Source organism: Manacus vitellinus, unplaced genomic scaffold, assembly GCF_001715985.3.
Source record: "Manacus vitellinus isolate BGI_N305 unplaced genomic scaffold, ASM171598v3 scaffold_31_pilon, whole genome shotgun sequence".
NCBI lineage: Eukaryota > Metazoa > Chordata > Aves > Passeriformes > Pipridae > Manacus > Manacus vitellinus.
The window spans coordinates 3,230,886-3,257,412 of record NW_021940379.1 but is presented as its reverse complement, the minus strand read 5'-3'; the positions used below and the strand labels follow the sequence as shown (position 1 = coordinate 3,257,412).

At 45.2% G+C, this 26,527-nt stretch overlaps 1 protein-coding gene across 6 annotated transcripts in view; it reads right to left on the bottom strand.

The window, feature by feature from the left end:
* The window catches only part of KDM2B (lysine demethylase 2B), a 116,571-nt gene that overhangs the window by 58,878 nt on the left and 31,166 nt on the right, over positions 1 to 26,527 (bottom strand). For 5 of the 6 annotated variants that reach the window (XM_018076431.2, XM_018076428.2, XM_018076430.2 and 2 more), the window contains 5 exons: positions 24,917 to 25,095; positions 22,064 to 22,170; positions 12,624 to 12,717; positions 11,624 to 11,777; positions 2,125 to 2,240 (listed from right to left, as the gene is read on the bottom strand). In XM_018076431.2, coding sequence (XP_017931920.1) covers positions 2,125 to 2,240; positions 11,624 to 11,777; positions 12,624 to 12,717; positions 22,064 to 22,170; positions 24,917 to 25,095 — 650 coding nt within the window. Of the gene's footprint in view, positions 1 to 2,124; positions 2,241 to 11,623; positions 11,778 to 12,623; positions 12,718 to 16,032; positions 16,145 to 22,063; positions 22,171 to 24,916; positions 25,096 to 26,527 lie in introns of those variants that run through there. The other variant, XM_018076432.1, reaches the window with a different exon arrangement.

Sequence of the window (26,527 nt, the reverse complement as noted above, 5' to 3'; positions counted from 1 at the left end):
CATCCAACTGCTGAAATCGCTTCTGTGAAGCCCTGGAACCTCTGGGCTTTTGGCTTTCATTGGTCTTTTTTAAAGCACTTAAGTATTTTTGCAAGGAAAATTATAAAGAACTACATAGGCTTCAAAGAAAATCTAAATCAAAACTGATGACAGTAAAGGACTGATTTGGGATTTCCAAATGTTGCAGTATCCCTTTCCAAAAAACCTGGGACAGGACATTTTAGAGATGCAGATACCCAACTCCCAGAACCTCCCCCCAGGATCAGGATGCCAGCAAATTTTAAAAGGCATTTCAGTGGACCTGGCTGGTAAGTTCCTAAAAGTTACCAAAATATTTGACTGTACAGGGAATTTTGCCTCCTGGTATAAAAAGCTTAGAAGATCAAAGCTGCACCCAACTTCCAAGGAGAGGGGCCTGACATGAAGCACAACTGAGCAGTAACAACCCAAAATGTGTGATCTTGGGTTGCTCAAGTCTTGTGGGAACAAAATGTCAGCTTTTATACATCTCCAGGAAAAAGAGTGTCTCCTTCCCATCTTCCCCACAGACACCAATGGAATTAAATAGTTTCTGGCACTGATCCTTCCTCCCAGTCTACTCCATTTGAGTTTCCTGTGTGCCCATCCTTCCCAGCACCAACAGACCTTCCCCTTAACACCTGCAGTGTGTATTTCCAGCAGGTATTGCTGGTTCTTATTTACAGTCACTCTGAAAACTTTCCTGTGCCCAGCACCTCTGCCAGGCTACAGTGAGCCCCTTCCTGTTTCTGCCACCTTCACTTTTCCCTATGCAAGTCCTTTACATTTTCTTTAGACCTTGATGCTCTTTCTTGGGACACCTATTCAAAGCCAGGCTGAATCCACTCTGGTCTCTACTCCTGCTCTCTGCTCTCCCTGTCTTCTAATTCCCCTAAATTTCAGCTTTTGTCTTCATGTCTCTTCCACTAAGAATTCATTTTTCTGCTAAATATTTCTTCTCTTCATTAAAGTCACTCCAGGAAACCAACTGCTCCCACCACTGTTTTGCAATGTGAAGATTACCAGGCCTTCTACCCCCTGCAAAGTCAGGGAGGCTGGGAGGAGGACACCCTTCCTCCCACTGAGATGTACTTCAGAATAACATATTTGCTTCAGGCCTATGCACTCTCACTGCAAAGAAAGCAATCTGGGGTGAAAGCCCACTTGGAGCCAGAACCAGTTTAGAGGTGCACAACACTGAACTGCACTGATGTCCACAATGTACTGTTTTAAGATTTTTTCGTGGAGAATAATTGCAATTACCTGCCATTTTGCCAGCCAAAATCTCCATCAACACCACAGCTGGCATCTGTGCCAGTGATTCACCAGTACTGTCTCAGTGCAAGGCCTCCAAAAATGTCCCCATCTGGATTTGCACATACCTCTGGTCCCCTAAAACAGTGGCACTTCCTTCAGATTCTGCTGCTTTATGAAACTACAAAGGATATGATGACTCTGCGCCCTGTTTACTAACCAAGGATAAAATTTTCACTCCCAACTAAGAGGAGGCACAGTAACCTCCAACCTCTCCATCAGACAGATGCTACAGCCACATGAACATTACAATGTTCAGATTATTGTCCCACCCCAGACTCTTGCTCCAAGAAAATCTTGCACAGTATCGAGTCACTGGAGAAGAAAATCCTGCCAATTACAGAAGTCAGTCCATACACAACTTCTGTGCAGCTTTGTCAGTTCAGCTGTGGACAGCAGAACCATCCCAGTGCCATTGGTTCTCCAGGCTCAGGTATCCCAGGTGTGCCCAGAGGTGATAAGCAGGGGGTCACCAGAAATCCTGGTACAAAGGTCTGTGAAGTGCAATGCGTTTTTATGCAAAAGGGAAGGTGTTTTATGAAAGTTTAACAGGCAGACAAAAGACACAGAAGGGACACATCTGTGGGAAGTAGGGAAAAACAGATGAGTACATCCCACTAAAAATAAACCAACATTTGAAAGTCTCATTACTTCGTGTTTACCTCTTGTTTCAACGACTCTGACACAGAGATCCCGTCAGTTGTTGTTTGTCAGGAGGGAATACGAGAGAGAGACTATGACAGATCAGTCACAAAGAACTGCTCAGTTAAAAAGAGAATCAAGTGTCCTTACCCTTGTTCTGTCCTCAATCTCATAGATGCGAAGCTGCATGGGAACATTAAAGCTATGCAGGATATTTCCACCAAACACCAGAGAATCTACTGGAGTATAAACCGCGTGTATCCACCCTAGAGAGGGAAAGCAAACAACTGAGAATGCCTCGTGCTACGTAGTGTTACAGAGCAATTTATCATCAAATTTTAACAACCCCCTGAGCCCCACTGTGCAGGAGATGAGAGGGTAAAGCAGTGAAAGGTTAAATGGGATGCTCATAGCCCCACTTCAGGACCAGTCACAGCAGAAGGGCATCTTGTGACGTACCACCCTCTGTAAATCGGGTTCTTCTATTTATTCACCGAACAGTTACAGTGTTTACTGAGCACACTCAAGCTTGTGACTCAACCACATCCATGACTAAGAAGTAAATTCAGTCTGTTTGATACACTCAGGCTCTCAGACGTATCTCCTGGCACCTCCAGCGGGGCTGCAAACCATGTCAGCAGTGGTGGGGGCAAGGGCTGTGGGACTGGACTGAGGCACAGCAAACGTCCTTCACACCAGCACCAGAACACACAACTTCAGATGTCTGAAATGTCAACCTGCCAGCCCTCCTTCAGAGGTGAAAGTTTCACCCCCTTTGATAAACTTCCTGAAGTAACTGAGAAATCTTTTTGGCTGAAAGCCCCAAGTAAAGGGATTTAACATTTCTATTACTGGAGCTGATAAGGTTGTTCTGATCTAGTCCCACAAGGGACTGAATTCATTCCACAGGCTCCAAAGAATCTTCTATCACAACGAAAATCCAGGCACAGGAATTCAGGCAGCCACACACCAGCTCTTCTGCCTCTGCATTGTTTGCTTGGTCTGTCAGGAGCTGAAGCTCTGGCTATGCAAGACTGTAGCCTCTGATCTCTGCAGTGAAAAAGGAATTGATCCTGCTAATGATCTGGGACCCACAGAGACCTGACACTTTTTTTTTCCCTTCTTTTTTTTTTAATGAAAAGCATTACAATTTATAAACCAGCAGACAGCAAAGCAACATGGGGGGCGGTCAATTTTCTCCTGACTGTGCAGTACTTTCCATTAAAGCTGTGGCAGCTCTCCTTCACTTCCACATCAGTGAGGGAGCAGGGAAATGCCATTCAGCCTAGAGGGTTCCCCAGCTAGCAGCCACAAAAGTGCTCCTCCACAACAATCTTTCGACCATAAAGGCCTGCAAGGCTCTACCTGAGAAGTCCTTGAGCCACAGCAGATGGCAGGACTGAGGCTTTCATTTAAGGGCATGTTGGTAGGAGAGAAATAGGAAGGAGAAAAAATCAACACTAGAATTTTCCCTCTGGAAACACAGGCCCAACCCTCTGGATACATTATTTTTCTGAATTTCAGAATCAGGGGATGGTAGGGGCGTGGAAGGGACCTCTGGAGGTCCAGCCCCCTTCTTGAACAGGACCACCCAGAGCCAGCTGCACAGAACTGTGTCCAGCTGGCTCTTCAGGAGCTCCTTGGATGGAGACTCCACAGCCCCTCTGGGCAGCCTGTTCCAGGGCTCAGTCAGTTCCCAGGTCTGATTCCACACACCCAATGTGACACATATAAAACCAGTGGGTGGCTCATGGCTCTGGCAGCTCATGGAATTATTGCACCTTTCCTGCTTCAGTCAGGATAATTTCAGCTGCAGAGTCACTCACAATGATCCAGCCTGTTTATTACTTTCAAATCAAGAACAATCAACTAGAGAGGAATGTGGGGTTTTTTTCATATAAGGGTAGGGTGGCAACTACATACATGAACATTATAAAAGCTTCACAACTGAAGGAGTTCAGCACTTCACATGAAATGCATCAGTCTGTACTAAGAGCAAACTACTAGAAAAATAAATTATCTTCCTGATCTAGTCTTTGGGAAGGAAAACAGATCCAAGGTCAAAGAAGTTGGAGTCACTGCTTCCACTGGGTAATCAAAGACTTCTGTGCCTGGAGGAAAGAATGGAAGCCATGTGCTGAAGCAAATCTCTTGCTGGGTCCCCAAAGCAATTTATTGGCTCGGTGCTGAAACACAGGGTAGGTCTGTGTGACAATTCACCTTAATTGTCAGGTTTAAAGATGAACAAAATGAAGCTCGAAAAAGTGAAATGACTCGTCCACGGCCACACAAGTGAGTGGTGGCAGAAGACAGCTCAGAAACAGCCACTTATCAGAACACTGGAGAGCCCCCACCACCACTTCCCATTGCAGCTCCCTCAGCAGAGGTGTCGATGTCCAACCACACCGGAACCGACAGATGCAACAAGTTATTCTAATGGAATGATCAACATCATTCAAGATACAATTTGATATCTGATATCTACAGCTTAAGTAACAGCAGTAGCTGAGCAGAAGCCTGGCTTTCTAGTCCAATATGAAAGGTTAAAAGGAGATATCCCTTCATTTTATAACCAATAAAATGAAATCCCATCAATGCAGTTGTTCTTTGAGTGGATGCTTCTACTGCAACCACACAGTAGCCTCCTCCTACAAATTGTATTTTCTCAGTGAAAATTTCACGCTGGAGTGCAGCTGGTTTCATTGTTTCCTGCTCTTTGGGCTTCACTCATCACACCTTCCCTGACCTCTCGACTCTGCCCCCACTAGATGCCAAGGATCTTTGTATCTGCTAGACTTTCTTGGCACTAGTCCCAGTATTTCTGGGAGAAATGTGAAAGGATCTATCACTGGCTTGAGCCAATGCTCCAACAAACGGTGTCCCAGCCCTGATAAGTGCTCAGCAGAAAGATAACAAACACAAATATAGTTTTGAACATCTACTGTTACAGAGCTGATACAGGTGCAAAACTAAAGTCTTCCTTAAATTATCTGAGACAACCTCTGGTTCCGTGGATAACATCTTTAATTCCCTACTTGCATTTATAATACAGGACTAATCATCTTAGAAACAATTAGTGCCTTCAACAATTAGTGCCTTCAACTGCCAGCTTCTGAACTAACTAAATATAAGGTCCTTCAAGATGCAAGTATTTCTAACAGCAAGACTGAAAATACTGCTAAATACTGTTAATGACACAGTTCTCAATATACAGACCCTACAATAACGCAGCCCTAAAATCCACCAGAGTTGGGAAAACAAAAATAAACCAGAGACCAAGCAACAAACTCAAAATCATTAACTGTAAAGTCCTGGTAAGCAAAGTTCCTACCCCTGCCAAAGCATGGAATAGGATGATTTCCAGGCACAGCTCAGAGATGGGTGTGGATGATGCCTGTGGGTACCATCCCTTCCCTGCTGAGCACAGAGCTCAGTCCCGGGGAATCCCAGATCTCCAGCAGTTCATGTGCTCCCACAGGCAGGATCCAGCTCACAGCCCCTCTGCCAGCTACAGGACACAGCCCTGTCACAGGAGTCACCTGCACACAAAATAGATTTTGGCCACTCAGCTGTACAGGGTGTTTCAGTCACACTGTATCCCAAAATAGCTTCCACTTGCCTGAGGAACGTCCGTGCATAATTGAAACTGCAGAGGCACAAACGCCAAGAGGTGTATTCCAGGGACACAGGACAGAATGGGCAAGGTTAGACAAAAAGGATGGGAGAATTGACCAGGCAGAAAATCCCAGGAAGATGGACACAGGTGTTACAAAGGAAAAAAAAAAAACAAAAACATTAAAATCTCCTGTTCCAATATTAACAAGGCTGTGTACAGAGAAAAACTGGGAGCCAGCACCAGAAAAGTCGAAGTAGGAGGAAACAGAGATGAGCAGAACACAGGAAACAGTTTCCATCAGGGTAATATATTGTGGAAATGAGCTCTGAGAACAGAGAAGCTTGGATGGCACATTCAATCCATCCCCACAGCTTAGATACAGCACGACTCAGAAATAAACTGAGGAGGATGGATGTTCATTGTGACCATTTGCAAACAAGAACACCCATCTTCTCAGCTCCCCAATTACTAAGGTTTTTAGAGAGGAAGATAAACCTCCAGAACAGGAGAAAGCTGCACGTATGTGTCAGACAAAAGAGCAGCCAGGGGGTTTCTTTTGGTATCATCCCCACCACCACATCCCCTGCCTCACCTTCACCTGTGCCACTGCTTTTCATCAGATGAATCAACAGCTCTGTTGACATGTGTGATCACATCACCCTGTTCTGAACAGCCTGTCATCTGTGTTCATGTGTCTGACTTCCAGCTCTCACAGCAGCACCTTGCCACAGAGCCTCCAACACAGACACCTCTGAACTGAGTTCCTCAGTTCTCTGCTCAGGGACTGCTTTCTGCTGCTCACACAAACCCTGGCACTGCTGCACAACCCTCTGTGTTTCATGGCTTAGTGCAAGACAGGAGATAACACCTCACCTCTTGGTCACTGCCTCAAAAACTGTAACATTGTCAAAAACAAAAAAAAAAGGAACAGAGTAAAATGCCACAAGTTCAGTTTTATCCTTCATGCTAAAAAAAAAAAAGCACTGGAGCAATATCAGAACAAATGGATTAAGGACTGAAAAAGTCAAAAGTCAGTGGAATAAGATATTATTAATTTTTGGCTGAAAGCCACAAACAAAAGCACCTGCTAAATACCACCTAAAGCTACAATTAAATCCTGCAGATGAAAGACATACATTGTGGCTTCAAGGACTAGTCATGAACTAGAAAACTCTTCCTCATGGATGACCAGCCTCAAACCAGCCTGTGCTGATATCAGTGACGAGGGAGGGAAGGTGGAACCAACCCGTCCTTCCTTCCCTGGGAGCAGAGTTCTCCACACCACACACCAGCACCAGGCTCAGCCAGAGGGGGTGTGTGGATTTGGGAGTGCAGACACTGCACAGCCCTCAAGTCAAGCCTCAACAAGAAGCCCATCCACTTATGGTTTTCTGAAGCTGATGTTTTTTATTTCAGTTCTCAGTGATCAGTAAGTGCTTCTTCCTTCCCAAAACAATCCTACTTTATGAAGCCAAGCCAACACTGAGCAGGAATTCTATTCAGGAGGCTCAGAAATGCTCTCAGTTGATTTACAGTTATGAATTATTCCACCACTCCTAAGATACTTGAATATTTAGATGTTATCATCTCTAGTAAATCAAGAAGGTAAAATTAACAGTAACAAACGTTTTTCTGAACAGTTAAAAGACATGATCTCATTATCGTTTGAATTTTATAAAACAAGTATTATTAAACATTGCAAACTTGTTAGAAGACTTCAGTGGGCTGCAAATTCCTACTCAAGGATGCAATCATCCATCTGAGAATAATGAAAAAGAATATTAACTTACAAAGCTACGGAGCAAACAGCCTGCAAGCTCCAAGACAAAACTACGGTGAATCTGTTTCCATTAGTAACTGAACAGATATTTTCCTTTGTGATAAAGAAGTCACACACGTCTTCCTGCAATTCTACAACAACTTGGGGTGGAAAAGATGAAATATGTACACCTCAAAATTAAAAAGTGACTAAAGAGATAACCTGAGAGTGGGCACTGCCAGTAAATGAAACATTATTTCACTCATCTCCAAAGAAGAATGACTGCATCATAATAGTGCCCACAGCCCAACACATCAAGGAAAGATCATGTTTACATTTTTAAGGTTAAAAAATTACTAATTTTGCCCTGATAGTAAAAGTAATATAGCAACTCTCAATCTTATATCATTTGTAAGAATTAGGTAGAGCACTGCACCAGGTATAGAACCAAAAATCCAACATTAGGCTGTCAGCTTCCATCTGAAAACAGACACTCAGGCAAAAAACCTCTCCTCTTTGATCCTCTCCAGATCTTCATCACTTGATCCCCACTAAGGTTCCAGGCATGGAGCTTCCATTAGTATCAGTGGAAGCTCACAGAATAGGAAAAGCTGAACAGCAACCAGAAACAGCCAGGCAGCTCTGCAGCCCCAACACAACACCCTGCACAAAATTTACCAGTCAGATTTTAATAGCCTGTCATTCTCCTTGCTACAAAGACTATGTGCCACCTTCTGGCCCCATCACACAATAATCCATCAAACTCTCACTGGCACAGCAGAGGTGACCTAAGACCGCACACTCGTAATAGGCAGAATCCCACTGTTATCCACTGAGACAGCATCTGAAACACTTTGAATCCTTGCAAATAGCTGCCTGCAGTCTACACAGAACACCTCCTTCTGTCCACTTTCCTCCCCAAAAACATTCATCTGAGAAAGGTCATTATTTCTGCATTTGACTGGAAATAAGAACTCTGGAGCACTCTCAGGTTACCATCATAATCGCCACGGACCAACGAGGATATTTTGTTAGACTGTGGCTCGTTCTTCAGCTCTCAAGAAATTAAGAGAGACTCTAACAGCATGTTTCCATGCCAAAGGCCCCAAAGTGCAGTATAAAGAACACAAGAAAAATAAAGTAAACCAAACAGCTTACTCCTCAGTGGAACGCTGCCAGCCTCGAGGTGAAACACAACTGCTGTAAAATTGCAGCAACATGAGGGAGAAGTTTGAAGAGGAACCAGAAAGGAACATCATCCAGTTGACAGCCAGCTATCCTGTCTGGATTTTGATCACAGGAATGTTGAATAAATCAGCACTGCAAAAGTCTTCTACAATATCTAATGGCAGTCCAACATCTCATCTCTTCCATGTGCTTCCATGTACTTAAAGCTACATATTTGAAAATCCTACAGTAAGATCAGCAGAGTCAACCCAAGTTGTAACCCATCCTGGGATAAAAACAGATTTCTGCAGAAAGAAAAAATAATCATTTACTGACACTGGTAGCAACTATGGCTTCCTGCCCTCTTGAACCTTCAGCTGGTCTAATATCTTGAATCTAATCTGGCCATAAACTTCAGCATGGCACAACATGGTGTATTTCTCAATCACCAATTATGCTGACACCCGTTATATTAATGGCAAAGGCTTGGTTCTGAGTTGATTTTATCACTTTACCACAGACTTCACCAGAGTTATGATCCTTTACTCACCAGTGGGAACCAGTAAAGTGGGCGGTGAGAACTTGTAACGGTGCAGGGCTTGTGTGGAGCCATCCTAGGGGGCCACCAGGAGTTCAGCTGGGCACTACATGAGGCCCCTCACACAGTACCCCTCAGAATCCCAGCTTACTTCCCCCCTCCTCACATTTAGGAAGAACTCCTCAAATGCTTCAAGAGGCACCTTGGCCCATAACAACTCACTGTGCTGACAATATTGGGCTCAATTCCTCCTTGATCCCACAGTTCAGATCGTGCCTCTCAGTGCCTTGCAGGGTTAGAAGCACAGGTTTAAACTTAATCCTGAAAGGATGATGGCAGTGATGGAGAGGAAAATACCCTGAGGCCCCGGTGAGCACTGTAATTATGCCTTCTGTAAGAATGATTCCCATTCTTGGCCAAGTGGTTTGTAGTTTCAGGGATTTACTGGATCTACTGCTGATCCCAGATTCTCAGAGAAACCTTCCATTTCCCACGAGCCTCTGATCTCTCACTCCCCCACAGGTCTTCCTGCAGTCTTCTCTGACTACTCCATCCTCACACTGCTATGGTACAATATCATTTTTAGGACCACTCCCAAAAATTACTCGAGAACAGAAGCAGAGCAGGATATATTTCAGTCCTTTGCTGAAATGTTCTCCATTCACAGTCCAGCTGAGCACTAATTCCTCTACACTTCCTGTGACTAAACCTGCAGTTAGAAGGTATTTCCTTGTGGATGAGTTGAGGCTGGTCAGGAGTTTATCAGGCTCAACTGAAAATATGGGACACACTGGTTTTACAGACACCAATAAACAGAACCTAAACACTATGAACACTTCTAAAGCACATAAAAAACACTTCCAAACATTAACTAACATGGTATGTGCACAAACCAGAGCAAAGAGGTCATAGGAACTGACCTGTTTTACACAGCTGTGCTCAACTCACTGACCTGGAACAGCCTTTAATTAGGCATTTCCATACTCTTAAAACAGAGACAGAAATAATGCTCTTTCACATATATAAGAGATTTGCAAGTAAGTTTTCTGAACAAAGTACAGCAGAGCAAAAACCCTTGAATCTATGAGGTGCTTAGACAGAAGTTATTCATAAATGCTTTTCAAATGTGGCACAGAGCCTAAAATGTCTGAGGTGTTGGCATTTCTGTACTTGGGGCTTTCCTAAGAAAACAGAAACTACTGTCAAAAACCCATTTGGAATCACTTTGTGTCAGCCACCATGTTACAGCTGTGTCCTGTCCAAGCTCTCACAACCTGCAGTATTCCAGCTGCTGAGCATGACTAAACTGACATGCAGAAAGTCTTATTTGGAGGAGCCTTTTCACAGGAGGATGAAGATAAATACGAAGATGCAGTAATGGGATCTGAGCAAACAGCACAGCCACACTCAAACACCCAGTTCAAACAGTAACAGCACATTCTGACCTGTTCCAAGGGAAGATCTAATTCCTTTAATGGATTAACTCCTCCACCCTCAGAGTCATTTCGCCTGTCAGTCCCGGGCTGATTCTTACCAAATACTTACAAATGTGCACATTTGTGGCCTTCAACTGATCCCAGCAGTGCTCCCCAGCTGGGAAGAACATTGTCACTGTCTCTGCATGACCTGCATTGTCTTTAAGGCTAAAAAATAATAATCCTATCTCCACAGAGTAATTAATTCTAGAGCTGAAAAACTACCAATCTATCTTTCTGTCATGTAGAAAGTCTACCTATACTTATCTCCCTGGTAAGATCTACCTAGACAGAGGCAATGTATTAAATCATTATAAATAAATGTACAGTCCCATAACAGTCAAGGAAAGCAAAGTCTGATATCGTCTTAAATGAGGAGTGTTACACATTCCACCATCATTAATCCAATTTAGGCAGAAGCAGAAAGGGCTGAAGCCACCAGCCTTCAAGGCAGCAACTATTTGGTGGCTTTGCAAGATGAGCCTGGATCATGCAACACAGCTACTGAGGTGGGCAGGAGTGTAAAACTGAGGGTGGCTGGGCTGCTGGAAGATTTCCAGGTTCAGCACAGTCTCCATCGACAGAAATCCGAAGAGTTATAACAATAAAACTGTTTCCCCAGGAAGCAACCCTGAGGGAGCACAGCACCTGCTCTTCCAAGGACTGGAATCTCCCTAGAGTTCCATCAGGGAAGCGAGACCCACCTCTGGTTACAAATAGAGGCAAAGAAGCCAGTTACTGAACTGCAGGTAAAACCTGCGAGAAGAGACCACAAAAAGAGGAAAACATCTTTCCCAGCAAACTTCCAACAGCAGTCAGTACGACTCTGGGGAGGAGTGGTGCACTGACAACCCCAGAGGCCCAAGTCCTCTCTTCCCCACTACTGCACAAGTGATCACTGCACAGATTCCTCACAGCACATTTCCCATAAGTCTTAATATCTGGAAAATTAAGTGCATTCAGTCCTTCGCCTTCCTTCTGCCACAGCTAATAAGGAGGTCAGTACAGGGTTTAGGTGTGAAGAATTGTTTTATGGAGAACTGTTAGTCAAACACAACCCCAGTGATTCCAAAAAATTAGTTCCCAAGAGATACCTGAAGGAATGAAGAACGTGTAGCCTTGTTTCAGCTCAATTCTTTGGCACCGTTCCACCCTGTCTCCCAGAAAGATATCACTCTGCTTTCCTGAGAGAACCCATTCTTCATAAAGTTCTAGATTCTGCAGAGTGGGCGGAATCAGCCAGAAGATCTAAAAATAAAATGAAAGTTTAACTATTACCAACAGTCAACAAAAATAAATAGCTGAGAGATCCCACCAAGGTTATCCTGTGTTAGACAAATGAGCCACTTTCTGCATAAAAGCCTGGTTTTCCAGGTGTTGTACACAGAGGCACACACACAGACAGCAGCAGCAATTAGTCCATGTTGTGGAAGTGGCTGGATAACTGTCAGTTGTCATCTCTCTTCCATAAACATCTCACTCAGAAGATGCCTGGGGTTTACCTGCAGGTCAAAACAGTGTGTTGGTACAGTACAGCTTCACTGGACTACAGAGATAGTACTTCACTGGACTACAGGATCTGCACCACAGATTTATTTCAGTTCCCACCATACACTGTCTATACTACAATTGGGGAAAACATCCTAAAGCAGAGAAGATGTGAATGTAGCCATACACACTGTGTATTTAAACACTACTGCATCCTGTAATATTTCAGTTCTGGCATACTGTGCCTGTGCACACTACAGGAACATGGAATTCTGAAAGGAACAGAAGCTCTAGCTACAGAAGGAGACTTGTGAGGGCAATCTGACCCAGCAAGGGTACACACAGCCACATCTCGCTGCAAGACACTTCTGGACCACACAGCAAAAGCACCACCAACACAAATAACACATTTGGTATTTCAAATAAATCACTCATTTGTTTCATAACGGTGAGTGACGTCCTTCTAGTTCAGCAAACTCTGTGTGTATCAGTATCAACACAGCTGCTGAAACAGACTGAGAAAAAAAGAAAAAAAGAGAAAGCAACCCTTCCCCTCCATAAGAGGCACAGACAAATAAAAACAAATATCAAATAAGGTTCACCTACCTTCCCCCCACGGAAAACGTGATACCACACTGAAGTGCCACCAAAATCAATATGAAAATCAGTGAAGCATCCTTTCACACTCATCAAACAGTACCTGCAAGCAGAGTGAAGGACAAAAATGAATCAGCCTGAAACAGTATTTTTCACGTCTTGATTTGCAGCGGTTAACTGTGTGTGCAGAGCTGCTTCCTCCAATTAAGTTTCTGCATTTATAGTACAGTGATTTGTCTCGTGAATCTAACGAGGTTTCTGCTGAAAAACGCGAATCTCCACGTCTGAGTTTGCTGTTCATACGAGAGGAACGAAAGCCTTCAGAGTTAAGGAATGGAAAAACATTAAAAGTGAGGCTGTTCAGAAATATTTCTTATGCCACTGCCAGTCCCCGGGGTGATCTGTTTAACGCTCTCCGTCACCGCTCGAGAGACACAACCTGCACCAAGAGTTGTACACAAATGGCTTCAAAGAGCAAAGTTTTGAAAAATCTAATTTGCCTATAAATCCTCCTGAATGTTCTTTACCTACTTGCCACTCATGCCATTTTTGCAAGGACTGGGGGACAGAAACCTCGTTTGGCAAACTAACTCCTTTTTGTTCACATTTCTAGGCATTTCGGCATCAAAATACATAAAGGACCCAGCTGGCAGCAACGCTAAGGATCAAATCCACTATTTTTTATGCCGTCTGGATACAGGTTCTGAGCAGTTTAAAGTCGGCATTGCTGGAAAAAGACACAAGAGCTGTGTTGTGGCTGCAGGAATCTCCAGGCTCCAGCCACCATCTGTAACTAATGGCCGAATCACAGCCGCCCTCCTCACTGTAGGCACCTTTGCAAACGCAGGAAACACACACCACTTAACCCACTAACCTCTTTTCCTTGTTCCGGTCTCCGTTTCATGGCTTTTTTTTTTTTTTTTTTTTTTTTTTGCTTTGCTTTGCTTTGCTTTGCTTTTTAAGGGGAGTTATGGAAACACCACCGGAACGGGATTTGGAACAAAAAAAAAAAAAGAAAAAAAAAGGGGTTTCATTTAAGTGTGTCTTTTTCTGCTCACAGGCAGGTAGGAGAAGCTCAGCAGTATGCAGCCGGCGTGCAGAAGTCCCTGTAGATGATAGGCTGGGAAGGACCTTACCATGTGTCTGCAGAAGGCTGGCAAATCAGAGCCACTCTGGGTCCATAAGAGCCGCTGCCTAGCAACCACATCCCGAGCCGGAGTTGACAGAATGATACGCAATGCTGTCATGAAGACAGTCAATTTGTGCGCTTCAAAAAAGGTCCTGCGCCTTCATCTCACAATTAAAACCTCTCCTTGTGCAATTACACGTCTCTCCTCTTGCCCACTCTGGAATTTTTTTAATTTTTTTCCTAATCCTTCAGAAGCAGGAAGAAGCTTTTGCTGCCCCTGGGGTATTTCAGATGCTTCAAAAATCACAGCTAGCCAAGAAGCTGTCTACACTCTCAATATGCTCCATTTCAAAATATGAGTCCTTCCCTCCCAAACACTTTTTTTTTTTTAATTTCTCCTTTTATGTTTTCTCTACCAAGATGTTGTTGATTACAAGTCAGATAGAATTTAAAAACAATAAAAGAAGCCCAGAAAGGAAGTTGCCTTTCTTCCAGCCAAACTGCAAAAAGTCACAGATTGAATAATTATTGCTCATTAAGGAAAAAAAAAATTAGCATGGTAATTCTCAGTTTGTGGGCAGTGCTGAGTATTAGAGGTTCATGTTGTTTTAAAGTAAAAAAATTCAAATCCTCATGGAGTCAATTATTTTCAGTTTCCAAAAGGTCAGATGTAAAATATATCACACTAACAAAAATTTTCTAGACAATTTTTCTACCAACAATAACCCGCTGAATTAAGATATTCTGAAAGAGCAAACATGGTCTGAGCATTAGCTGGTTTTAGTTGTTCCTCAGTAGTCAACAATCTAAACCTGAAGCAGTCGATCTGCTTGTGCTCAGAGAGGAAATAACAGGATTGAATCCCATCAAATCAATGCACTTAAAATTTAGTTTTGTGAGAAAACACCAAGGCAGGTATAAGTGTGAACACTCAACTCTTTCTTACCCTTGTTTTCCCCCATTTTGCCTCTATTTTCGTGAAACTCCTCTAAACACAATTACCAATGAAGATGGTTTTAGTGAAAGAGCCACATATGGTGATTAAGAAAAACCTACAAAGCCTTTGGAAAATAAACCAGTTTTTCCTTCCATCCACAAGCGAGCCATGCCTTAATTCTGCTGTTAATCTCCCAGGCCTGCTTTTGTCCCAGCCCAGCAGCTCCCGGGCGGCTCAGGAGCCTGCAGGAGGATCTTCCGCCATCCAGCACTCCCCTGGTTGCCAGAGTCTGGCACAATGCCTTTGCATTGACCTCTACAGCTTCCTCTTCCAATGTACACCGCAGTCACATGGTCCCAGCACAGCTCCATGCCACAGCTAATCTCAGGCACCGCTCTGCTCCAGCCTCAGCCAGCGGCTTCTCGTCACCAGCAGCTGCTAATTTGGGGGACGACTCAACTTTTTGGGGTTTTCCATAAAACCAATAATAATAAAAAAAAAAGGACAGGGGGAAAAAAGCCATAACACAGCTTCCATGTTGAAAGAAATCTAGGAACTACATCTCACTGCATGCTGTGGTCACAGAGCTCTGGGCCAAGCAGGTACAGTGGGTACAGGAACACACTCCCACATCGGGCATGGGGACACAACCTGATCAGAGTTACACCCTGAAAACACAGGCGATGCAAAAGATGCCCCAACTTTAATATTTTCACAACTGCTACCACATCCAATCCCTGCCCACTCCACTTTATCTCCCTGCACAGCCTCAGTCAGGGTTTTAAAACATGCAGCTGCTTGTAATCTGTTGTGGGGGAGCTTCCCTTCCCCACTGAAGAGTTTGGTTTATGTTCTCCACAAGGCTCAAATTGTTTGATTTAATGTATTGTTATTTTGAAAGAAGGATTTGTGGTGTGGAGAAATGGAGAACTTTCCCCCCGCCCCCCCCAAAAAAAACCCCAAACATCTGGGGAAATTTGTTAGAGAAATGATGCGAAGAAATATGGAGTAACCTGCAAACTCACGGGGAAGAACAAACAGGGAGATCCAAAAAAAAAAAAAAAAAAGAGAGAGAGGGAGATGATACAAACGAAGCTAAACCACTAAGCAAACACAGCGAGCTGGGAACACAGAAACAACACAGACACCGCTCCATAAGCCAGCGCAGAGACCACACTCCCAGGCAAACCCACAATGCACTCGCCACGCATCGCTACAAACCCGCAAGCAAACAGAGAAACAAAGACAGCGAGAGCCGCGCCGGGATGCGAAGGCACGGCCGGGCAGGGCGGGCAGCGATCATGCACATGGGCTCGGGGAGACGCGAGCGGACGCACAGGCAGCAGCATTACCCTGAGCTCAGCTCCTTCTCTCCCGCAATAGGCACCGCGCACCATACGGCTCTATTCCCTCTGGCATTGCGAGGGCTCCCCTGCCACTGAGCTCAGCCCATAAACCACTCCCAAACCCCAGCAGAGGCTTCTGTTTTTTGTTCGGGCCAATGAGAAAAGTATAGCTCACTCTTCCTTCCTCCCAGGAGCAGCGCCGGCTGGTTGAAATCCCTGAGCCTGAAACCGAATACCACAGACCCATGAGCCAACTGCAAGTGCCAGCGCGGGGAAAGGCGCGGGCCTGGCTCCTCATCCCCGCGCGGGAGGGACGCTCCCGGCGGTGGGAGGAGGGCGGCCCCCGGCAGCATCCCGGCACCGCGGGGCCCCTTCTCCCGGGCCTGGGCGCGGGAGCTGGAAGGAGACGGCAGGAACAAAAGCTACCTCGGGGCGCCTCGGCCCGCACCGACAGCGCTCCCACACTGGGGCCCTGCAACTGGAAGCCACAAATTGCGCCGCAAGACAAAAGAAACCATTGTCACCCGAGAGGCACCGGCCCGGCTGCCGCTCCCACCCCCGGCTCACCGGGGAGAGACCGGCCCCGCCACTGCCGGGAGGGCCAGGCTGCTCCTCAGGGATGAACCCGGCTTCTCAGGGATGAGCCCCGGCTGCTCCCGCGGGGATGAGCCCCAGCATATTCTCGGGGATGAACCCGGCTTCTCCTCTGGGATGCGCCCCAGCGGGGATGAGCCCCAGCATCTCCTCGGGGATGAGCGCCGGCTGCCCCCACGGGGATGAGCCCCCCGGCTTATCCTCACGGAGGGCCCCGGCTCGCCCGTCAGGGATGAAGAACCCGGGCTCTCCCCTCATAGAGGCCCCCCAAGCACCCACCCGTGGCAGCCGGGCCGGCCCTGCCCGTGGAAGGCCCCTCGGACCCGTGCCGTGCCCNAGCCCCCCGTGGAAGGCCCCTCGGACCCGTGCCGTGCCCACCGGGACCGACCTCCGCCCCCGTCTCCCTCCTGGGCAGCGATACCCAGCGCTCTCAGCCCGGGCGAAAACAACCCCAACCACCCCACACCGTGATCACCACACCCCGTGCGCGCACCGGGCACTTCAAACGGACATGAAAGGCCCGGCTCCTGCCCCGAGGGGGTTACGATCCGACTCAGTCACACAGAAACAACATCCGAGATAAGAGAAGTTTGTTTTCTGCCACGCACGGAGGAGTTTGTGAAGCGACTGCAAATCACACTCAGACACCGCACTGGGGCCGAAGTGTGTGACAACACTTCCCTCGGCCCGCCCTTGCCGGGTCCCAGCCCAGGTGGAACACCGAGAGTGTGCGGGGTGGGCTCACAGGGACAGACTGATCTCCAGCCGCCAGATTTTGGCACTGACAGCCCGCGAAGATGGTCAGCAGCACGGTGCCCAGCTACCCTCCATGCCAGGCTGTAAAGTGTGATAATGAGAGCTGGAAAAAGATTGATGAAGAAGATATAAAAAGATGAAGAGGCCTCCTTTTTTTTTTTTTTTAGGAAGCCTTAATTTCTGAGGAGGCATCCACCACCACAGGGAAATGAACCAAGCTGCCAGTTCACAGCGAGTCAGGCCCATGTGCCCCTTGAACAGCATTTCGGTGTCTGTGAAAGCAGGACTCACTCTCCCTCCTGTGGCATGGCTGTTCAGCTCCAGACTCACCACAAACTCTTTTAAACGGCTTATTTGAGTTACATGTGTGGTGCTGCAAGTCCTCCAATCTCTACACAAAGGAGGATTTGACACAAATGCAATGATGTGAAGACATCCCATTTTATTTACTTTGCAAGCTTGGAAAGTCTTAATGAGAACTCACTCTTGTTGGTCTGATTTTTTGCACTGAATTGTATTTATGGAGCAACTTTGTATCAAAAGCAGTTCACAAATGACATACAAAGCGCACACCAGTCTCTCACGTGCATAAACCAGGGTGCTGGGGGACCTGTGAGCTCCCTGGATTCAAAGGGCAATCACTGTCTCCAGAGGCTCACCCTCAGCTTCTAATTAGACCACAGCTCAGCAGAGCATTTTAGCATCTGTTTAAATCCATCCCTACTTAGTAAAGGAATGAATAGAAAGGAATGGGTGGCTGAATAACAGCCTGGGAGAGGGAAAATAGGGCTGAGGACATGCTAACAGAAGAGCATCCTTTTGAGAACAGGTAGCTGTTTCACATAAGATACCCCATCCTCCGTTGAAGGGGAGCAGCAATATAAAGACCTATTAAAAAAGTGCTTAGATATTTAATAATAAGAATTTTGAACGCAAAAAGCGTGTTGTAGTGACTAAGCTTTCATTTTCATTCATTCCCTAGCACAAACATCAAGTTCTTAGAAGTGCCTGTTACTGTTTTTACAGTCATCAAGTCCTGCACCGTAGCTATTTTCACTGCCACTGTATTGCAAATAATCTTGCAAGGCTACAAACACAAAACCTAATAAAGAGGCTAATAATTTCAGCAGGGCTATTTCTTTTGATAAATGAAAAATCAAATTAGTACTTTTTTTTGTTGTTGGTTCGGGTTCAGCTGTATCCAGATTGCTTCAGTCCTGGGTGAATTTAAACAGAAAACTAAATCTGAGCTTGTTTTGATCTACCTAAAAATGGTTATGGTGCTATAACAAGCTTCTGCACCTAAAAGCTGATGTTACAACAGCACTGCCTTTTCCTGCTGCCCTGGCTCCTGGTTACACAGCATGTTCCCACTCTCATCCAGAGTCTCATGTCTGCAAGGCTCTTCTCAGCAACTTGCACCCCAGAATGTGAGAGAGGGGAGGAAGGAACAGGTTTCCTTGGCAGCAGTGAGCTGCTCGCTCTGCTCACCCGGTGTCACCTGGTGGAGTGATCCCACTACTATGGTTTTTTTCACACTTCTGCACTGCCCTTCTGTTGGCATAAGCATTTATGCAGCCATGTGGTGGTTTGGGTGGCCTGAAAACTAACCAATTTTTGTGTATTTCTGAGTCAGTTTTCAGCCAGAACAGTTCCCAGTCCACTTTGCTCTGCAGCTGCACAACGTGTTTTAGCAACGAGGATGGGACAGTGTGGGCACAGGACTGTCACTGCAGGGGCAATGCCAGCTTATACCAGTTTGAAGTTTGCCACACTTCCACCTCAGCAAGCCATCCTCTTCATTTCTCACGTTGCCTTACTGCCTATGAGATAGTACTTGGAAAGTTTTTTTGACATAAACCGTTTTTCCACTCAATTCAGGCTCCTGTGAGGTAAGCAGTCACTTACCTACAGACAGAAAAATAACCTCATTACCCAGAGGGGTTTTTATAAAAGTTAATGGTGCGGGTCCAAGTGGAAGGCAGGGCGGTCTCCAGCGCACACAGGGCTCCTGGTAACCGAGGCAGCGCGGCAGATGGAGCGTTCTCTAACTTCACTCCCAGCACGGAACTCGACGTGCAGGAGCCAAGACAGACATTTGTGTCTGGTGGTGCCATCTGTGTCTGCGAAACCGCAGCGCTCTCGCTGGAGCGCTTTGTGTTTGTAGGGAACACGTTAATGGTGGGGATGGCACGCCGCAAACTCGCAGGATTGTGGGAATGCTGAGAGCAAGAATGAAATGGAACCATCCCATTCCCGAGCAACAACAGTCATTAATAAAGCATAAGGATATTGACAATTCACATAAAAGAATGAATGGGCAGCATGGAACGAGTGGCAGCTCCGCAACTGAACGTGATCTCCTTAATAAGGGCTTATATCCTCTGGGTACTCACAGCAATAGCTGGGACTAGTATCTCTACAGGAAAGGGCCAGTCTGAATTGCCAAAGATGGAGAAAGCTGATATCGAGGAGTTCACCTTTAAACTGGACAAGTTCATGCAAAAGAAATCTCTTGAGAGCCACCAAGCACACAGAAACCACTTCCACCTCAGGTGGAAGACAGTGGAAGCTCAGAAGATAATTTTTAGGGGTAGCGTCATTTTATGCTCACAGTGTTCTTACACTCCTCCCAGGGCATCAATGCCAGCACCCAACAGCAGACAGGTCACTGAGAAGCACAGATCTTTGTGCTGATGTGGTACAGCTTCTGTTGTGCTCCCAGACTATCACTGTTTGTTACTGGTTTTATCTTTGTGGCTTCCTCAGACTGACAAGGGGTTTGTGCCAACAGTGCTGTAAATCATCCTTCTCTAGCCTTTGTGAGATGATGCTCACTAGCAACATCCTCATCACTCCAGCTGCATCACCCTCGCCTTTAACACTCACGCCTGGTAACTCCTTTTCCCACATCAAACTCTATTGTCACATTTCAAGTGCTCACAATCCTTCACTGTTTAGCTTCCCTGTACCTATCACATCTACCAGTTTATCAAGCTGTCAACCTCCACCTTCCCTTTGCCAGTGACAGCAGCCTCAATGGCTCTGTGTCTGCTTCTTCATCAGGCATCTCCTTCTTCTCTCCCAGGCCACCCTCCACACACGGGAAAAACTCCACATCAAAATCTGTTGAATTGCTACATCTCTAAAATCTCTTTGAAACCTACCATCTGGCATTTCATGATGCAAGCAGTGAACTGCAAGCACATACTCTGCTTTTTCTGCTAAATTCTGTTAGTCATGTTGCTACCTTATCCTTTAAACCATTTCTGCCTTGCTTTGTTTACTTGCTACGTGTTTTTCAGCATGCAGCGTGTGCCTGCTCTAGGAAAGGGATTGTTTTCTTTACTTCTTACCTTGTAGAATCCAGGAGTCCTGAAGCCCCGAATCATGATTCAGTTTCTTAGCTCTAGCAGATTATAAATAACATTATTTAACTGACTAACCACTTGGGAAGCAAGTGCTGCTCTGCCACTGGCTTATTGTGAGACCTCAGGCAAGTCACTTAGGACATTTCCAAATGCATATGTGAAATGGGGCACTCCAGTCCATATCCAGTTACCCTAACGAGCAGTGTGATCCTTTCAAAATAATGGAGTATCTTTAACTTCCCATTAAATCAATGGGGCTGAGCATTGGACCAGGCATTGGACCATACAGTAGGACCAGGCTTGCCATGATGCCTGTCACAGAGGCTCTTCTGTTATGGAGACCTTTACCTTCCAGAATGTTTATTTTCAGAGAACAAGAGTAAATGCTGTGCATCACTTGCTGACTGCACAGTCCTTTGTATCTGTTAGTACCAGTGTATTTTACAGTTTGGAAAGAGTCCTGAGCAATTTTCAGAACACAAGAGGTCGGTTCAACAGCAGAGCCTGGGATGCTGCCAGCATTTGTCTGGCCAATAAAAAATGCCTCTAAATCAGAAACAGCAGTGAAGGGCTTCCAGGATTACCTGGTGTTCATCAGCCATACAGGTCATTACATCATTAACAGGAACCCCTATCTCAGCTGCACTAACTCCTATGGAACTTACAGTGCACATTTTGAGGCCCCCAAATAGTTCCTTTTTCCAAACATCATATGAAAAGTTTCAAGAAAGACATTCAAACAGAAGAAAGAGTGAGATGAGGTTATGCTTGCCCAAAAGCTAGAGCTGAGCTAGGCAGAATCAGGACAAACTGCTCATTTTTGGTCTCAAACGTGCCCTGAGCGGGTCCTCTGAAATGAGACACAGCCTGTGCAGTCAGTCCAATATTTGATCTTGCTGTTGAAAAAATCAACAGAAAAGTAAACTGTCATGAAGGGCAGTGGCAGAGTTTCTGGGGAGTCACAGACCTAATTGAAAACAGTCTTCAAGTTCATTTCATAAAACATCTCTCAGCTAATAACTTCTTAGCCACTAGTGGCTTAGGACTTGGGAAGGATCTGAGCCCAGCCTGCAGGAGGACTCTGACTACTCTGTGTGACATCTCTGCATCCTGTGAAGTGATTTCTTTGGGCAGCACTTTCAGAGAATTTACTGTTTAAGGTCAGTCTGCCATTTTCAAAGCCGAGTTGCTCAAAACTGAACAATAAAAATGCACTTTTCAAAGGGATTTGGTTAAGGACTGTACTCAGCAAACTGTAAAAGGAATTAATCAAGGCAGTCAAGAGCAGAGATTTTTGAAGACTTAAACAGACTTACTTTTTCACTTTGGGGTATTTCATCTCTGAAATAGCATTGGTAGCATCAGTCTGTCTCTCCTTCAAATGCTGTGGCCACATATTATCCACCCAGTCGACTAAGTCCACCTGAAAGCCCACCAGAATCAACTGTTAGTTACTGAACATGTAGTAGGACATACTCCTGCTGGCTAAAACTCCTCCCATGACAGCAGCAGATGCTCACAGGCAGGGAGAGCCTTGCTGTTAAGCAAAATTCCTGTGCACCCAGCTTGCTTCCTCACCACAACTCAGCCCTTTGCAACCCAGAGGAAGGAGAGTTTTGCAGTCAATTTACCTGGGTGCAAATTCTGTCCCGTGGGCACCTGTGAGCACTTTCTCTCCTATTCTGTCTGTATTCAAATGCATTTTTGTAGCCAACAGCCTAGAAATTCCATTTATAAACATTAAAATGCAAATATAAAAGAGATTATAGTATCCCAATACCTTACATTTCAAGGAACATTAACACCATTGTTCTGGCCAAATTCTGGTTTGAGTAATTACATGATCTCCTGCTGTGAACTCCTTCATTGTTCTGCTGGGGTATAAAATTGACCAAAGTTTTTGTTCAAAAGCCAAACTTTTTATTAAAGAGTGTGGGCAGGAGAAAACAGTGAAGCCAAGCAATTGGAAACATCCTGCAAGACGAGGAAGAGCTGGAAAGCAAAGGTAGCTCAGGGACATGGAAGCACAGCTGGGTGGGAGCACAGACAGCCATGTGTCCATCACAGTCACATCAAGGACAAGCCTGTGACTCATTCCTTGCTCTGTTTGTGATGGAGCCTGTGCTACATATCTGTAACACTCCCTTCTGGTTATGCAAGTGGGTCACATGTGCCAGGTTTCAAAACAGGGGAAAGCACCAGGCGCCTTGGGAAGCCCCTGGCAGGCTGCAGTGCTGTGCTCAGCCACAGCGTGGCTCAGGAACGCCTCGTGTGGGACTGAACCTCCAGTGGGGGGTCAGGGAGGACTCAACACCTGTCCTAGGCCTTGGTGACAGAGCTGTCCCCCGACTGTGTGCAGCAAGACCAGAGAGATCCAATTCAGCCATGGTTAGCACCCCATTTGGCCTCCTGACTGCTAATTCTCTTTGAAGGCCTACCCAAAAATGTTATTTGTGTGAGTCAACTCAACTGTTCCAGTTCCCTGAGGATTTTCACAATAGGGTAATTAACACCTGTCATTCCTGCACACTGGGGCTGAGCCCTTTCTCACCATCTGCACCAGGTACTGTTGGTAACACAAGGTACTTTGAGAAGAGTCATAAGATTATGCAGGAGAAACAGGTCCCATTCCATGAATATCACAATTGTATGTCAAAACAAAACTGATGGTTACTGCCCTGATTCTGAAATAATTCCCACATCTGGATATTGCAACCCAGAGTTTACACAACAGGGAACCTGAATCAAGTATTTCTGCCTTAAGTGAGCTCAAAGAGCTCTGCAGAACTCAAGAGAACCACTTAGACAAATATAGCATTCAACTAGGAGCTGACTTTATGTGCTGGACTTCCCCAACACCCTCTCTTCTACTCCCATGGGAATGCAAATCTGTTTTTCAGTGAGATCTAAAAATTCCTGGTTTTACAAATGATTGTGCACTTGGGCCATATTAAACAGCTAGGAAATGTGCATTTACATGTGATAACAGGTACCTAACTGCATTTTTCATTTCTAAGCACCCAGGAAATTTGCACAGATGTTTCAAAAGCTCACTGAGCACGATGAGTTTGGGAAAACCAGGATCAGTTGAACACCAGAAACTCCCCAGAGCATTTTCAAATTGCCCACTAAGTCTCTGAAGGACAGCAAAAATCTGAATAAACTTCTAAATATGTGTTTAATATTTGATCTGTGATCTATGTGTAACAGAACACAAAAGTTAAGAATTACTTTGACAAATCAGCAGTTAGAGCTGCCATCTATTTTTTATCTGTTCAGGCAGAAGTGTGGTGTTTATATTGCCTGCATAGGCAAGAGATGTCCCCAGCAAAAAGCAGCTGCTGTAACTGGAAAAGGATTTAAAAATCAGGAGAAAAGTGTCTGAAAATAAAACGTCATAGAACACCCAGCAGTGTTCTGCTTTGAGGGGTCCCTCTGTTCCCTGATCAGCCAGGACTGATGCCCAGACTCTGCTGAGTGTCCTGATAGACACCTGGAAACCCCCAATGCCATTTCTTCCATCCCTGTGTGTTAATGAGTTGATGCTCTACCCCTCACCTACACATGGCTACATTTCAGTGATAAATTAAATCATCTTTACCAATAAGGGCCCAGTTTCACTGCCAGTGACTCTATTGGGAATAAAATCACAGGAGTCTTCTACCTTTAAAAAATATGGGCAAATCTATGTCCTTACTTTACTGCCAGTTCTGACATAGCAGTGATGATGCTGATTTCATTATGTCTGGATTTCTACATTTTATACTTGTGTTTTCAACTTTTTCCCTTTGGAGCCCCCTGAACATTTCTTAGTTAATAAGAGGGTTCATACATAATGAATTCAACCTTCCTGACAGTTTAAGCTTCCTTAGAGGAGGAAAAACAATAGATAGGTACTTAATTCTGGATGGAATTTCCCCTAAATACCTTGAGAGGAACTGTGTATCTGTGCAAATTGCATGATTAACAGCTCATCAGGTACCTAATTCCAGTAAATTAAGTTCCACTGTCAAGGAGCCCAGCTTTCTACTTGGCTGAAAATGAGCTCCTGACGCTAAAGGGACAGGAGTTCCAGGCACTTCACATCAGCTTGGGGATGAAATAAACCACTCCATGGCTTATTTCTGGGAAGATGCTGAAAACAAACCCCACCACAGAGCATCCCTTACCACGTTGGGGCGCTTGACAATGTTCTCCAGCTTCGTGTGACTGAACTCCAGGCTGATGACGTTGTAGAGCTTTTCCCGCTGGGCCTCTGGGGTTTCGTAGTATCTCACAAACTGAGACATGCTCATCTCAACCCCCCTCTGCGTGTTCACATCCATCACATCCACGATCCTGCGGCTGCCTGCAAACACAGAGGAGTCTCAAAACATCTGCCTGGGCTTTATTTCTATATATATACATATATACACATATATATATGTATATTATTTTATAGATATGTATAATCTTCAATAACTGCAGGGAAACTGGTATTAGAGCATGAGAGATCAGTATCAGCCCCTCCACGGGTCCTGAGCAAGCACATTGAGCAAGGAACTAACTTGGAACTGGACTTTTCACCCAGTGTGACACTGAACAGGTCACCTGGTGTCTCTTTGCTTCACAGAGATGGAGAGAGCAGTTTCCTCCTTTACATGAATTGACATGAGCAGAAGTACATTAAAAATTATGAAGAAGTGATATAATGTGGTAGCAGGGGGCAGGCAAGACAAATAGCTCTCCAAATCATACTGCAATTTTCTAAATATCCATATGTCTCTCAAGATGCTTTTACTCATGTACCAAAATTATCTATAAAGAGCAAACTGCCTTGCATCACTGGATACTGTAAATTGCTGAACACCTTATACAGATTGCTGAATATTCCCAATTCCAGTCACCACCAGTGGAGATGAAAGCACTAAATGCCACAGAGGAGTGAGCCCCCACTTTGGATGTCTCAACAGAAACTACAGGACATACTTTCAGCTCCTCAAGTGGCAGACATACAAGTCTCATTAGCACCAGAATGTTGAACAGCAGTTTTAGTCGAGCCTTCACTTTTACACAGATTAATCCACAATCTTCTCTTCGGCCAACTGGAAGGTTTCACCTCTCCCAGCAATTTCATCATCCTAATTAGCAGTTCATTTGCGTGTGAGTGGACGGGAGCCCATGAGAGACATGTCTCATTTCCAGGAGAGAAGGATTCCAGCAAACAAATTTGCAACGTTTCCAAAAAATCACTCCAAAACCATTTTCAGCGCCGAAGAAATAACTCGAAATAAATTGCCTTAAAACAAAATGGAGGCTGATATGCACCATCAGAGGGAATTATTAATAATTACAGCACCTGGCCTATCGTGGGCTTGGGAGCAGTATTTCAGGAAGAGTGATAGCCTGGATTGCCTTGCTCCTCTAAAAACATCCTTAGCCCCTGCTAGCAGTGACAGTGACAGATGTGATAATGGTTCTGTGAAGGAACTCAAGACCATAAAGCTCTGAAATCAAAAATAAAAATGTATAGAGTAAATCTGCAATAGTCCCTCCGGCCCATCAAACTCCTCACTCCAAGGCCAGAGAACAGGATCCCATCCTTAGGCTGGGCTCGGGACTGTACAGAGTGTTGCCACCTTGAGGCAGGATGGGGAGTGTTTGTGTCAAAAAGCACAAGAATCCTTACATTTGGCATTTGCATGTTTGAAACAACATATGTAAAATCTAGTTTGGGGTTGGGTGGCTTTTTGGTTGGTTGGTTGGTTGATTTGCTTTGGTTTTGTTGTTTCTTTAAGGGT